The sequence below is a fragment of the Scomber japonicus genome, chromosome 12 (assembly GCF_027409825.1).
Source record: "Scomber japonicus isolate fScoJap1 chromosome 12, fScoJap1.pri, whole genome shotgun sequence".
NCBI lineage: Eukaryota > Metazoa > Chordata > Actinopteri > Scombriformes > Scombridae > Scomber > Scomber japonicus.
In genome coordinates, this window is record NC_070589.1 from 3039342 (window position 1) to 3054824 (window position 15483).

A 15483-nucleotide genomic window follows, 5' to 3' on the forward strand; every position below is an offset into this window, starting at 1 on the left:
AGCTGTGTCTGCAGCTAATGAAAATAGATATTGATGACCTCTTACTGCAGTATTTTTAATGTCTGTCAGATCACAGATGAGCAGCAGAGGGAAAGGAGGTTATTATAACCAGGAAGTCTACACATTGAAGAAAATTGTCCTGAAACTCAAACAAGATGATGAAGTCTCAATATAACAATATAAGGCAGTCTGTCTCCTGTCTGTGTTATTTCTTGTCACTGCTCACATTAGTGATCATGGGTGATTTCATAGTCTCCACACTATAAATGGAGTCAGAGATGTGAGTCTGTTTGAACTGGTTAAACTGAAGAAATGTGATGTTCAGGAAATGCATAGTAACACTTTAAATGAAAATGATTGGAGGAAGGAATGAGATGGTGAGGTGATTTGAAGTCATTAAAAGTAATATCACGTGGTGGAGGAAATAATGAGGGCAGACTGATGTTAGCCACGTATGAGCTGTTTACTACTGTTTTTGTAAATGTATATGCTCCCAACACAGGACCTGCCAGAGTTCTGTTTTTAAATGAACTCAGGGTCAGCCTGAAGACTTTTTATTATTAGGAGGAGACTAAGTGCATAAAGAATCATATAGAACATCATGCTGCTTCAGAGCGAGCCTTGAAGCAGCTGATGGAAGCTCTCAGATTAACTGACATATGGAGAGAAATGCATGACAACACACTTGGGTCCAAAGCAAACAATCTTTTTTTCTATTGCCAGATTATGTTTCTATATCATTCTAGTATTTTTAAAGGGTGCAGGGTTTTCAGATCATTCTACGGTGTCTAAACACAGGTCTGCACAGTCTTTAACACGGCATTGTTATGAGGTCAACCTATTGGAAAGTCGGCAGTGACTCTGATGGGAACCTGCTTCCTGTCTGTTTCTCTTTCTCTCTAGGAGTGTTCCGCTGGGTGTATGAGAGGTTTCGTTTCCCTGCAGCTCCTGTTTATGGTGGATTCCCTGTGAAATTTCGGACCTTCCTTGGTGATCCAATCCCATATGACCCTAACATAAATGCTGCAGAGCTGGCAGAGAAAGTGAGTGCACTAAAGCTATTCATTCTTCATTCATTCATTCATTCATTCACTCATTCATTCACTCATTCATTCACTCATTCATTCACTCATTCATTCATTCACTCATTCATTCCTTCCTTCCTTCCTTGTTGATGGATGATGATTTATATCTATATGCATGACATTTACCACACCAAAAATAACATACCAAAACTGAAATTTGTTAAACTGTTTCACAAAATAGCAATAATTCATATGTAGGGCTAACTAACTGCTGACTAAGTTTTGATTGTTTGCTTTGCAGGTGCAGCAGGCAGTCCAGTCTCTGATAGACAAACACCAGCGGATCCCAGGGAGCATCCTGAGAGCCTTATTGGAGAGATTTCACACCAAGTACAAGTGTGATTAACAGCTGTACAACAACAGAGACCTGTCCAGTGTGTGACCAAAATGCCATGTCACTTGACTACATGGTGCACAGGTTTGGTGGCTTGATGTGTTGGGATATTTGCACAGCTCTATGCACTGCCCCAAACACTACAGACTGCAGCTGAGGTTTCTTTTACAGTACATACATGTTACATATTTCTGATGTGTTCATGTGTACATTGACTTTCTTCTTCTTCTGCTCATTCCCAAGATTAATCTGTTTCAAGCTAGACTTCCTTAAGTTGGGATAATGGAATTGACATATATCGTACTTCAATTTATAAATGGAAAGATCATTTTTTACATAGCTTATGATATTTTTGTCTTGATTATTTACATCAGGAGCAATTAAATATGGACTTCTAGACTGCAGTGAGCTGAATGGTTCGTTAAACTTGGGTTTTGATATTTTTGGTCATTTGAGCTGTTTGTACATGGTATTCAGGCAATTAGTAAACTGTCCAAGCCTATGAATTGCAGTTACTATGTAGAAATTTGCTTGTAGTGCTATACGAGAACTTTTATTTTTGCACATTTTCTGTTTCAATTGGCTTAGAGAAAACAATGTACTGTGTGCAAAACACACTAATTCTATCTATCTATCTATCTGTGGGGCAGAGGAATCAGGCTGCAGGGTTAGATGAGTCTTAACTGAAAGATAAGACACAGCTGAACCCAGTGCTTAATGTTGTCCCACAATAAAAGGATTTATGGTTTTGTGAGGTTTAAGTAGAAGTTTCATATATGAACCAGGAACGTACAGTGACCTAAAGGAGTGTGTCTTGTGTCTTACACCTACAACAGAAAACAACAATTTTAATAATTATAGAGATCATAGTGTTATGATTACATCAATTCCAGTGGTTCCTATTTTTCCTCTACATGTCTTCTACACATCAGTTAATGGTTAAGCTTTATATGCAAAATACACCGACCTACGCTCTTCTATGTAATTTCCTTAACTCTTAAATGAGCAGGTATCTACCAGCTGAACTGAACTGAACTGTCCAGTTCCCTTTATAATTAGTTTACTTTAATAGCTACATACAAGTTGATTGCTGTTCCCAGAAATCAAGGGAACATTTGTAGTCCTCCTTGTCACAGTACAGTACCTTTTAACTGACTGAGTTGTGGTACATTGTCAATACATTATCCTTTATGTACATAGATACTGGACAAAATGATCAGTATACGACACTGAAATTCAATCCAGTACAACAAAATACTGCTACAAAGGTGTTGATTCATCTCTTGGTAGTTTGTGAAGGTGCAGTCTATGTTTTATTAAATTATATTAGATTATAAGGTATTTTTATCATGTTGTTCATAGTTGCACAAATATCTGTTATTTCCAGTATGATACAGCTACATAGTGAACCAAATCACAACCAAAGGTACGATTATTTCTATATAGAAGATACATGGGAATGCTTTATTGTCAGCAAGCCGTCCATTAGATAAGAGATTATTTCTAAAATGTCAAGGTATACATAAATCCAGATGTAAATCCAGATTCTATTCAAATGCCTTCAATATTTATTTTTGTTTTGCTACTGTTTCTAGCAGTGTCTCAGTAAAGACATAACTATTGAAGTTAATGTTGGTTAGGACATTGTGTTTTTTTCTGTTTCATATCATTGTAAAGTGAATACATGTTATTGTAATGAACTTTACCACTCTTGGAACTTATGATTTGCATTTAACCTATTTTGTGCTTTTTAGTGGGTAAACAAATGAATTGATTAATTGAAAAAAAAAAAAAAAAAAAAAAAGTAATTGATAATAAAAGTGATTATCAGGTGCAGCCATACAAAGAGCAGTGGACTTTACTTAATTAAATAAAGACATTAATGGCATTGTTTCTATTCATGACAAGCCAGGCTAAAAAGACACATTTATTTTAGAAGACTCTCCACTCACCTCAGGTCATGTGAGGCTGCTCCACCAGCTCAGTGAAAGGGTATGTACTGTACTTCAGCATAACATGCAGGTACATACACTGAAAGCATTGACAAATGTACTGGCATTAACTAGTCTGCAAAGTCTGCAAATAAGTAAAATCATTTTCACTTTAATACAACAATGTGTGCTGCTTTCTGGCCATGAAAGAAACATGACTTCACTTGAGCTGTTGTCAAGATAAAGGTGGAGGTGGGTGGAGAGCAACCACTTACTGTAGGAGCCTTTCACCTTGACAGCTGCTATCAGTGAAGTTTCAGTCTCCCCTCTTAAAACACATCACATATCTTCTCACTGTCTACTGATCTACTTTATCAGCAGTAACATAATCAATTTGTTTAAATTTTGATTGTCCAGTTGAAGATAAATAGTCCTTGTGTGTGCATGTATACAGACATATTTGCATGTATGACTATGTAATTATTGTGATTCAACCAGTGGTTTTGCACACAGTCTTCAAAGTCAAAGTATCACTGCCAACTCAGATGTAGTCATTTTTAAAGAAGCCTTTGTGAGACCAGTTATGTGATTGGTAACGTGATGTTTAACTGATGCTTCTATTAACTCGTTGCCTTTTTCATATTTATGTTTTTAGTTTTTATCTAAGATGTATTTTTGAATTATGTTAATAAAATATAAATGGTGCACTTTTAATATTGAGATCAACCGCATCCTATTAATAAATCTATTTTATTAAAATGTTTAATTTGATCATTTAATTTGAATTCACTCCATTTGTGATGCTTGTATGTCTGGCCAATGATGATTCAAAATAGCAATGTTGGGATGCAGAAGGATGGTTACTGATTGTGCATAACAGATACAGTAAAGGACAAGGTTAATAATATACACACAGTGGATTTTAACATGAATTACGTAATGTACGTAAAATGGAAAATAAATCATATGACATATAGAAAATATATTTAAAATACATTCTCAAACATATGAAAAGAATAATTCCCACTCGCTAGTCAGTACCATTGTATTTTCTATGTATCATTTTCTGTGATCACATAATTTATTACATTTCATGAAATCTCTGACAGATACTTACAGAGCTACTGAAACAACAGTGAAAACACTGAGGAAGCTTGTCGAAACAGTGAAAGGAAGTCATGTTTACTATTGGAGGAGCCAGATACAGGCACAGGTTTGTATAGATGACAGCTGTATTGCAAAACTCTTACTGTAGCTTCACATACAGTATCATGAAAATAGTTCCACCTACAGTACCAGTCAAACATTTGGACACATTCATTCAAGAGTTTTTCTTTGTTTTTACTATTTTCTAATTTGTAGAACAATAGTGAAGACATCAAAACAATTAAATAACACATGGAAACATGTGGCAGACAAGAAGTATGTTTCACATTTTAGATTCCTCAAAGTAACCACAGTCCATCACTACTTAAAATAAGTCGGTCAGTCAATCTGGACATGTTATTATGTGTTAATCCTTCTACTGTAGTGATAACAGATTATCCAGATGTTTGGGTCATGGCTGTCACTTATCTTCACTTTTATTTTATCTTTTTGGAGCCTCTTGCTCAAGCGATACATCAGAGCTCAGAGCCAGACACCATACATGACACCCAGCATTATATCCCTTTGTACATCATCCAAATCAGTCCCACATCTCTTTAAACATTTTGAGGATTTAACTGGGCAAAATATGCATTAATGTCAACATGTAAATTGAGTCAACATATCTTCTTTTAATATTTCTGTTGTTCTCAATTTTAAATATTTAGGGATCTCTATCTATTCTTCCCTTGACACACTACTAATACTTTCAATAAAGTTTTAAATGATACTGATGGTGATCTAAAGAGATGGGCATGGTCTAAACTTTCAATCGTTAAGATTAATATTTCACTTTGTATTCATTTTCATTTTTTTTTCAACTTGCGACTGCAGAGGCGGGGGGGGGGGGGGGGGGGGGGGTGGCGGCTGATGGCTAGCCAGGACCACCTCTGTTTGTTATCAGCACTTTTTGGTGGAATAAAAAAAACAAAACAGCCTCAAAGCCTCTATGCTGCAAAAATAAAATGAAGAGAAAATGAGAAAACAGTGAGATGTTTTATGAGCAGCACACCTCCAAATGAGAAAATACTTATTTTAGTTTGCCCTGATATGTAGACTCTCACACTTCTTTATGCCATTCATTTTTCTGATCATTCTCCCATTTGTCTGACAGCTGTGTTTCTTTCCCAAATCTATTACAGCATGTCTCCAGTACGTATGCTTGACTCATCTAATTTAGTTCTGAATTGTTGCTTGTGGGCCAGTGTATCCACTTTATGCTGAGCTTTTAGCTGTCTAAACAACAATTACCATCCTGCCATAGTAAACTCTTTTTATATTTGCTTCACTCTTTGGAATAATTTCTTCTGCTGTCTGCATAATGGCTGTAACCAACTTTAAATTAAATTCCCCTACATGTGTTATATTCTGTCCTATTAGCTCTGCACACCTATCATAAGTAATCATGGCCTACTGTTGACCAGATGTTGTGTACTGTTCTATCTTATACCATCTCCATCATTATAGCACACTAAACCCTTATTATCAATTAACTCCTCTATTATTGTATGTATGATTAATCCCCCACAATGTACCATGAATCCTCCCAACATATTATTTTCTCTTGTGAGCATTCAATGTCAGAGCTCAGTCTATTACAGGTATTATAATAATCAACTCTCATTAAGCTGTCCATATTTTGATTACAATTGTGATTCTTGTTCTTTACCTATATTCATTAAATTATAACTCATCCCATTCTTCAGAAATGTTGCCACACCTCCACCTTTTCTGGTTAAACACCTCCACCTTTTCTGGTTAAACACCTTCACCTTTTCTGGTTATCCTATTATTCCTGATTGCAGTATAACCATCAGCCATTTCTACCACCGTCTTAGCTTCGTCCTTTGATTCCAAGATATTTCTCAACTGATTTCACTATGATCTTGATCTTTTCAGCCCTCTTGTTGAGATCAAATTTTCACATCTACCATACAAAACAAAAACTAACTCTTGCTCACAATTAACATATCTTCATTTAAAGCAAATTTGCACTTTCCCCCTACACGATCTGTTTGCTCTTTGCTCACACTGAATTAGAGGCACCTGCTTACCTGGACACAATAACATTAATAATTACATCTTCACATGATAATATTGGTAATATTAATTTGTAATAGAAAAAAATGGAAGTACTGCTCCGTCTCATGTATTTGTGACTGACAGCAAAACACTGCATCATTGTCTCTGATGTAGTCAGATTGAAAATGAACTGATTCAGTAAAACAAAGCCAGGACAGGCTTTATTTGAAACAGGGGTGCATGATGTAACTTAGTAAATAAACAATGTAACTCAGTAATATTTTAAGTGTGAGTTATGTGGGAATTCTTCACCTTACTGTCAGAGCTGTCAGACACTGATCTTTGCAGATTACTGTAATAGTGACACAAGACAGAAGAGTTTGTTTGTTTTTGTCATGCTTACACCCTAACCCTTCATCTTGTCTTTCTCCTGTGTTCTGTTGACAGGCTGCAGTGCATTTATTTTCTTTTTTATTCAGTCAGAGTAAGGTGTGTTTGAGTGGTTTCCTTTTCAACAACTGAAATAATGTACACATGCAAATGAAATTCTTTCAAATTAATCAGTACATCAATACATGCCTACTTTAACAGGTCTTAATAATGTCAGAATGAACTACAAGAGATTAGATGTACAGCTTTACATGCATACAAAGTAAACATGACTTGGAATATAAAATTGAATTGATGAAACTACTTGCTCAATGAACTAAGGAACCATGGATACCTCCTCAACTGAAGTACAAATAGTGAATGAACTCAGGACTCTCCATGTACTTGTGTCAGCTATACCCAGTTAACACACCTTAATACATTACACTGCTTCCCTCTGGTGGTTACAATGACACACACTTTTGAACCTTTTACTGCTGCAGCTCCTGTTTCTATCACTGCACTATTGCAACTGCTAGCTGCAACAAAACAGTGATTCAAATGAAGGACCTACTGCTGCTCTCTTTACAGTTTCTTTACTGCTGCTGTCAGGAATGAAACCCTCTCACCACTGCCCTCTGGTGGCTAAAATGACACTGCTTAGAATTCCAGACCTTCCACTATTGCTGATATGTGTCAACTGCTAGCCAATACTGCTATTACCAACCTGCACGCATGTACATAAACTAAGAACCAAACAGGTCATGACCAGGTAATAATATCACTTTTATTTATGTAACACTTTTAAAGAAAATGTTTAGAACGTGTCAAATCAAGTGACAAATCATATATGATCTATGCATTTTGAAATGAAAGCTATAAACCAAAATACAATGATGCCCAGAGACATAAAGTGGAAAAGAAAAAGAGATCAATCAGAAATGAAAACCATGAGTGTGTAGCAGCATAGAGGGCACTGCGCTTGATTACAGCCAGCTGGTGGCTGTTGGCCCAGCATTGTATAAGTACGGTCGTCTCTAGCCGCCTCGTTGTCTTGCGCTCCCGCCACGTCATTTCCGCACTGGCTGTGTTGTATCACAGGTAATTGCCACCTGCTGCTGCTTCAAATTGTGTACTCTCGGGGTGCTGACGGCATTTGTGTCCTCCGCCGCGTATTGTGGGACTTCTGCGCCTTGTGCTCCTGTGTTAAGCCCAATTTCCACTGAGTCCGGCAGCGGCGCGTTACAGCTGCGCCGCGGTCACCGGAGCAGATAGGTAACACTATAATCAATGAGAGCATCTCCACCGGGAACGTTTCAGCAGCGTGTCAGCAACGGCTCAGCAGCGGCTCCCGCGCCGCAGCGCTATCGATAGGTAGCATTTCTATTTTTGACGGAGCCGTTGCCAACTCGCGACAAGCTCAACAGAGCAGATTGCACCAGACAGGAAGTCCGACACTGAATCAGCAAAATAAAACTTCCGTTTTTCAAAATAAAACAACCCGTGCAGCCTCCCGATCGTATTTCAGCAACAAACATGAATAAAACAGTCAGATAAAGACTCCATCTAGCTACGTAGCCTACTGACAGATGGGATAAGTACATAAATCAAAGAAAATTACCAAATCAACCAAAATTGAGCAAGTTAACAAAACCGGGCCATTTAGTTGTGCTGCTACTATAGTAATTACTGTAGACTAAAGGCACTCGTTCGGGTTTGATTGTGCTGCCGTAATTACTGTATTAACAGTGCAACGTCATTTTAAAAGGCAGCTTTCTCTCCCAGAGCATGCCTCCCGCTGCTGTAACGCTCCCGGTGTGAGTTGACGCCGGGCAGAGGACGGAGCTAAACCGTAGCACAGCCGTTCCGCGCCGCTGACGGACCCAGTGGAAATCCCCAGTTAGGTGGCATCGTTTTGTTGGTAGGTGTCCTTTCTCTCTCTGCTTAATGCTGTTGTCTGCTGTCGGCTAAAAGCCCAATTTCCACTGAGTCCGGCAGCGGCGCGTTACAGCTGCGCCGCGGTCACCGGAGCTGATGAGAGTATCTCCACCGGGAACGTTTCAGCAGCGTGTCAGCAACATCCCAGCAGCGGCTCCCGCGCCGCAGCGCTATCAATGGGTAGCATTTCTATTTTTGACGGTGCCGTTGCCAACTCGCGACAAGCTCAACAGAGCAGATTGCACCAGACAGGAAGTCCGACACTGAATCGGCATAATAAAACTTCCGTTTTTCAAAATAAAACAACCCGTGCAGCCTCCCGATCGTATTTCAGCAACAAACATGAATAATTGATTTGGTAATTTTCTTTGATTTTTGTGCTTATCCCATCTGTCAGTAGGCTACGTAGCTAGATGGAGTCTTTATCGGTCTGTTTTATTCCTGTTTGTTGCAGAAATACGATCGGGAGGCTGCACGGGTTGTTTTATTTTGAAAAACGGAAGTTTTATTATGCCGATTCAGTGTCGGACTTCCTGTCTGGTGCAATCTGCTCTATTGAGCTTGTCGCGAGTTGGAAACAGCCAAGCAGTCGGGAAAAGAGATGTAGCTGATGTTGCGGCCCAGACATCAGCTACATCCCCCTATGGGCCCCCTGGAGGAAGAAATGTTTATGCCTTCAACAAGTAATGCACTGATACAGGACACTGAAGAGCAGCAACATACCTCTTATGTGAAGGGGAGCATTGAAGGGACTGAAATCAACATACTGTAATAATTTTTGTGTATTTAAGATGGTCAGAGTAGCGTCAAGCTGCCACCACCTTTGGTAACCCGGTCTGGTCCGGTAATAGAGGTCAGAGAGCACCCACCACAGACAGATATGTATAAAAATAAACAAATCTTTATTTCCAATTAATTTTCAGGTTAGGGACGTCTGCACCCGGCAGGCCAGTGAGGGCAGCTCCAGCAGGTCAGGCAGGTACTCCACCATCCGGTGACACCAACACTGCACACAAGAGAACACACCCAAAAGGGGACACTGCACACAAATCACTGCAACAGGTATCGCACTACACACAATGGGAGCTCACTATCAAACTGACTCCTTAGGGACCACTGCAACATAATGGGTCAAACCCCACTCCTGACACTAGGGGCGGTAGAGCGCTGCAAGAACAATGAGCCGCCCTTCACAGGGCTGCTGGCAGGCTGACGTCAATTCATTAAAAGCTTGTTTAAGACAGGAAAGCATATAACACTCAGACTTTCAGTCTACAAGTAAGTTTATATAGAAATCATTAAAATACAGGACTTATCCTGCCTCGGTCTGGTGACGAGACCCCCCCCGTGGGGTCTAGGCAATGGAGCTGGGCCGGGCACCGGAGAACAGGCTGCTCAGCTGACAGGTGTGGAGTCGGTTGGCGTGGTCGGCGTCACAGGTATAGCCACTGCAAGAGAGCACAGATAATTGGCACGGCTACTCCCCGGTCCCTCGCTACCTAAAGGAGGTGTCTGGCCTCCCCTCTTGATACAGGGCTGATCGACACGACGAACTCCCCTACTCAGCTGTCTTCACTGCCGGCAGCACTACAAACTGCGAACAGCACCCACCCACCACAGTGCCACTAGCTCCCGACAAAACTCAGGCCGACGCTCCCACGTCCTCCCGTCTCTCCTCCTCGTGTCTCTCTCCCCCTACCTCTTTTCTTCCCAGCCACTGACCCAGGTGAGTCTCCTCCCCCTCCCAGGTGTACTGCATCAGCCCCTAATTACCCCCCGCTCCGGCGAGTTCCTCCGCCCTACGCCGCTCTCTCACTACAATACTAGTTGACTCAGGGGCAACAGAGTCTTATCAGTGCAGATTTCCGCATGTGTGTTCCAGCGCTGCGCAAGAGACCCCTAAATGCTGATTTCATTGCTGCACGGGCGGTGAACGGCCAGATGCTGGACACATTGGGGACCATAACAGCCACTCTGCATCTAGGGAATAACTCCTGGCAGCATGTTTTCTATGTACTTAGGGGGTCTACACAAACGGCACTGCTTGGCCTGGACTTTCTTGTTCCTAACCGTGCCCTCTTGGATTACGCCCGGGGCACACTGCAGTTATGGGACACTGTAATCCCACTCCTGAGTGGCAAGGACTTGATTCCTGAGTGTTGCAATGTTTCCATAGCCACTGCCATGACACTGCCGCCCCTCAGTGAAATGCTTGTTTCTGTCTGTGTGTCACCAGCCGGGCCTGTTAACCAATCCCCAGACTTTGTCGGCTACTTAAAGCCCAACCTCCAGAACAAATGTGAGTGTGTGGTGGCTCATACAGTGACATCAGTGAAGAATGGGGTTACCCTGGCCCGTGTGTTAAACCCTACAGATCAGGAGTTTACACTGAGAGAGGGCATGCATCTGGGAGAGTTCTTCCCTGTGGATGAATCTGAGATTGTGCCACTCCCAGGTGCTCAAGTTGAAACAGTCTCTGCCATTTCATCCACTGAACTGCCCTTGGTGTCAGTAGAGGAGTCTCCTGCTAGTCCGCAACAGAAAGCACGATTGGCCTCCCTGCTGGCAGAACACCAACAGATATTCAATATGTCCAAAGGGGTATCGGGCAAATGCACCCTCATCAGACATCACATCAAGACTGGCAATCATTCCCCCATAAGACAGCGCGCTTACCGTGCCTCTCCAGAAAAGAAAGAGGAAATTGATAGGCAGGTGGCAGCCCTGTTAGCTGATGGGGTTATTGAGGAAAGCTGCAGCCCTTGGGCCTCACCTGTCGTCCTTGTAAAGAAAAAGAATGGCGAGTGGAGGTTTTGCATTGATTATCGCCGCTTGAACAGCATAACTGTGAAGGACTGTCATCCCCTCCCCAGGGTGGATGACACCTTGGATGCATTAGCGGGCTCCCTCTGGTTTAGCACCCTGGACTTTTCGAACAGCTATTGGCAGGTGGAGGTGGCCGAGGAAGACAGAGAGAAGACCGCCTTCACAACAGGCAGGGGTCTCTACCAGTGGCGGTCAATGCCAATGGGCCTCACTAACCCGCCTGCCACGTTTCAGCGCATGATGGAACTGGTGCTCAGAGGGCTTCCTTGGCATGTGTGCATGGTGTACCTCGATGATGTTCTGATATACAGCCCCACATTTGAGGACCATCTCTCCAGTCTGCGGGAGGTTTTCTCCAGGATTCAGACAGCAGGCCTCAAACTGAACCCTAAAAAGTGCCATCTTGCTAGGGACCATGTAGTGTTTCTGGGGCATGTTGTGTCTCGCCACGGCCTACAGCCGGACCCTAGAAACACAGACAAAGTCAAGAAGTGGCCGACCCCTCAGAATCCGACTGAAGTGAGGGCTTTTGTGGGGCTATGCTCCTACTATCGCCGCTTTGTCAAGGATTTTGCACAGCGTGCAGCTCCCCTGCACCACTTAACTTGTAAGGACACACCCTTCCAGTGTAATGCAGCCTTTGAATACTTAAAAGGGGTGCTCTCAGCTGCCCCTGTGGTCACTATGCCAGAGTTCACCCTCCCCTTTTAAAGTGTACACAGATGCCTCCATGGAAGCAGTGGGGGCTGTATTAGCTCAGGATAAGGAAGGACTAGAGAGAGTGGTGGTGTATGCTAGTCAGTCACTGTCGGCCACTGAAAGGCGCTGGTCTACGGTCGACAGAGAGCTGTGGGCTATAGTGTGGGCTGTGCGGCAGTTCAGGCATTACATTGGTGCTGCTGCCTTCACCATCATAACTGATCATAAGCCTTTATTGGGCCAACGCGGCATGTCCATTGACAAGGATCCCACAGGAAAGAGAGCAAGATGGATATTGGAACTGGACCCTTTCAATTCATCATAAGGCACAAACATGGACATCAGCATGCTAATGCTGTTGTTTCCCAACCAGACATCCCTTTATCTCAGTCACCTGCTGGAAGCCCCCACATCTTTGATACCACCACAGGGGGGCAGTGTGTGGAGATGGACAGTCAGTCAAATGACTTGTCTTTTGTACATGCACTCTCACATGATGGGGCTGGGGTGATAGAACTGCAACAGGCAGATCCTGATATTAGCAGGGTGATGGACTGGATCGAGGGAAATGGTTCTCGGCCTCCGCAGGGCCGGATGAGAGGTCACTCTCGGGGGCTACGGAAATTATGGACTGAATATCCCCGTCTGTCTGTTGTGAATGGGCTGCTCTGTCGGACTGTGAAGTCTTCTGTCATGGGGGGTGCTTCTTGTCAAGTGGTTGTGCCCTCCTCTCTTGTCCCTGATGTGCTGCAGCATCTTCATGGAGGTCCTGCCTCAGCACATTTTTCAGCAGAAAGAGTGTGGGAACGAGCGAGGCAGACTTGTTACTGGCCCTTTATGTTCAAGGATATTCAGCAGTGGTGTGAGCAGTGCATCCCATGTCAAACCCGCAGGGCCCCTAGGCCTAAGCATCGAGCCCCAATGGGGGGGTCTCAAGCGAGTCGACCATTCCAGAGAGTGGCAACTGATATTCTGGAACTGCCAATGACTTTTAAAGAGAACAGATATGTGTTCGTAGTGGAAGACTACTTCACCAAGTTTGTAAATCTGTATGCTCTTCCTAACCAGACAGCTCAGTCAGTAGCACAGTGTTTGTTTGAGGACTACGTGCTAGTACATGGCATCCCGGAGGTGCTGCACAGCGACCAGGGCCGGCAGTTTGAGGCTGAGATTGTGCAGAGACTGTGTCAACTTTTAGGGATTAAAAAAACACGCACTGCCCCGTATAATCCCAAATCAGATGGCATGGTTGAACGTTTTAATCAGACTCTCATTGATCAGCTGGCCAAGACCTTGCTCGCCTGTGGCGGTGAATGGGATGCTTATCTGAAACATGTGGCTTTTGCTTATAACACGTCTGTTCATGCCTGCACTAACTACACTCCTTACTATTTAACTCATGGACGCGAAGCTCGTGTCCCAGTGGATGTGTTGGTGCCCTCGCAACAGGGGCACTCGGACTTATTTTCTTCTCAGGGGGACTATGTGACCTCTCTGGTGGGGAGACTGGAGACCACCTTCAGTGCCGCCAGACAGAGTAGCACCAGTGCACGTGAGAAACAGAAACTGTATCATGATGGAGGGGTCCGTCACAAGCCGTATGCAGAAGGGGATCTGGTATGGCTGCATAATCCTACAGAGGACCGGATGAAACTTGCCCCTCACTGGAAGGGACCCTACAGGGTCCTGGCTGTATTGGGCTCACAGGGGGAACCAGGGCTCACCTATCGGATTGGCTATCCTTTGGACTCGGACGGACAGGAGCAGGTAGTCCATTACAACAGACTGAAACCCTACACCCTGCCGATGCCTGCTACTGCTTCGAGCAGCCTTCCAGCTTCCCCTCCTCAGGCACCCTCCCTGCGGGACGAGGGGCTGTTATATGGGGACTGGGTGGCTGAAGAGCCGCCCTACGCGGGTGGTATAAGGACCCTTCCAGATCTGGGCACCAGCGAGCCACAGCGACCTGTGTCTTGTTTTGGAAGGACTGTGAAACTGCCCGTCCATTTCAAGGTCTTTGTTACCTATGATTAAGTGAAATGTTTTACTGCCTCTGTCACTGTAGTGTGTCAGTTATGCCTGATTTGTTAATTCAGTGTGATTTACTTAAAATGTGGATAGGCATGTTTGTTGGTTTGTTTATCAATTAACTGGCATGTTAGTTCAGGGTAGGTACAGTCTGCTCAGTTGCCATTGTGTGTCAGCTATGTCTGGGGTACGTAGGGCATGCTTGAGACTGTGCTTTTATGTGATGTGGTGACAGATGTTTATGTTGTTTACTGTTGCTCAAAAGTGTGCATCCAGCACATTTATTACACTTCGGTTGTTGATGTTTAGAAACGAGGACGTTTCTTTTTGGGAGGAGGGGAGGTATGTAACCTATTTTTTGTACTGAGTATTTCTGAGCAGACAGCTTAGAGTAAAGTTATGTTTCTTCCGGGTTAGTATTGACAGTGTATATGTGGGGGTTTTATTTTGGAGGGGAAAAGCGGAAGTATGTGTTGTTTTGGGTGATGTGCAGTAATTGACGGAAGTGGAATAAAGCAGCACCCGTCCTATTCAGCAGCGGAGCCTCCGTGTTTTTATTTTATTATATGTCTGAGTATAGGCGTCCATAAGCTCGGTTACACAAGTATTAGTTTTATGTAAAAGATTTGCTTCATTTAATATTTTGCTTATTTTCCTTTTGTTAATTGATTTGATTTTGTTTTATTCCGTTATTTGGTTTGATTTCTGTTTATTTAATTTAGCCCTATTTATCTCGGCTGAGTTGAGTTTTTCTTTGTTTTTTGTATGTGATTTAATTAATTTTGGGCAATTATTTGTTTAACTTTTATGTTGTTGTTGTTCTAGTCTCATAGTCCTACTTGCCCACCTTTTCATTTTGATTATGTTTAATTTGTGATTAAGTAATTTTGTTTATTCTCTCCCCTCAGTTGCTACAGGCCGGTGGTGGTGCTGGTGTCCTGGTGGTGGTGGTGTCGTCCCATTTGTGTGTTGTGTCCCGGGATTGTGGGGGATTACACTGTGTGTGCTGGTCACTTGTGTGTAGGTGTTTTATTATTTTTTTGCTTTAGTATTTTGTGTTTGGTGGTTAGCGTGTGTGACGTAATCCCCGAGAGGCTGCCTTGTG

The 15483-nt window shown here is 42.8% G+C and overlaps 1 protein-coding gene across 2 annotated transcripts in view; it reads left to right on the top strand.

Moving 5' to 3' along the window:
• Positions 1 to 4110, top strand: part of tmem68 (transmembrane protein 68) — a 30360-nt gene extending 26250 nt beyond the window's left edge. For both annotated transcript variants that reach the window (XM_053330252.1, XM_053330251.1), the window contains exons 8-9: positions 904 to 1043; positions 1327 to 4110. In XM_053330252.1, coding sequence (XP_053186227.1) covers positions 904 to 1043; positions 1327 to 1431 — 245 coding nt within the window. In that variant the 3' untranslated portion in view covers positions 1432 to 4110. The remainder of the gene's footprint in view (positions 1 to 903; positions 1044 to 1326) is intronic.
• The last annotated feature ends 11373 nt before the right edge of the window (positions 4111 to 15483 follow it).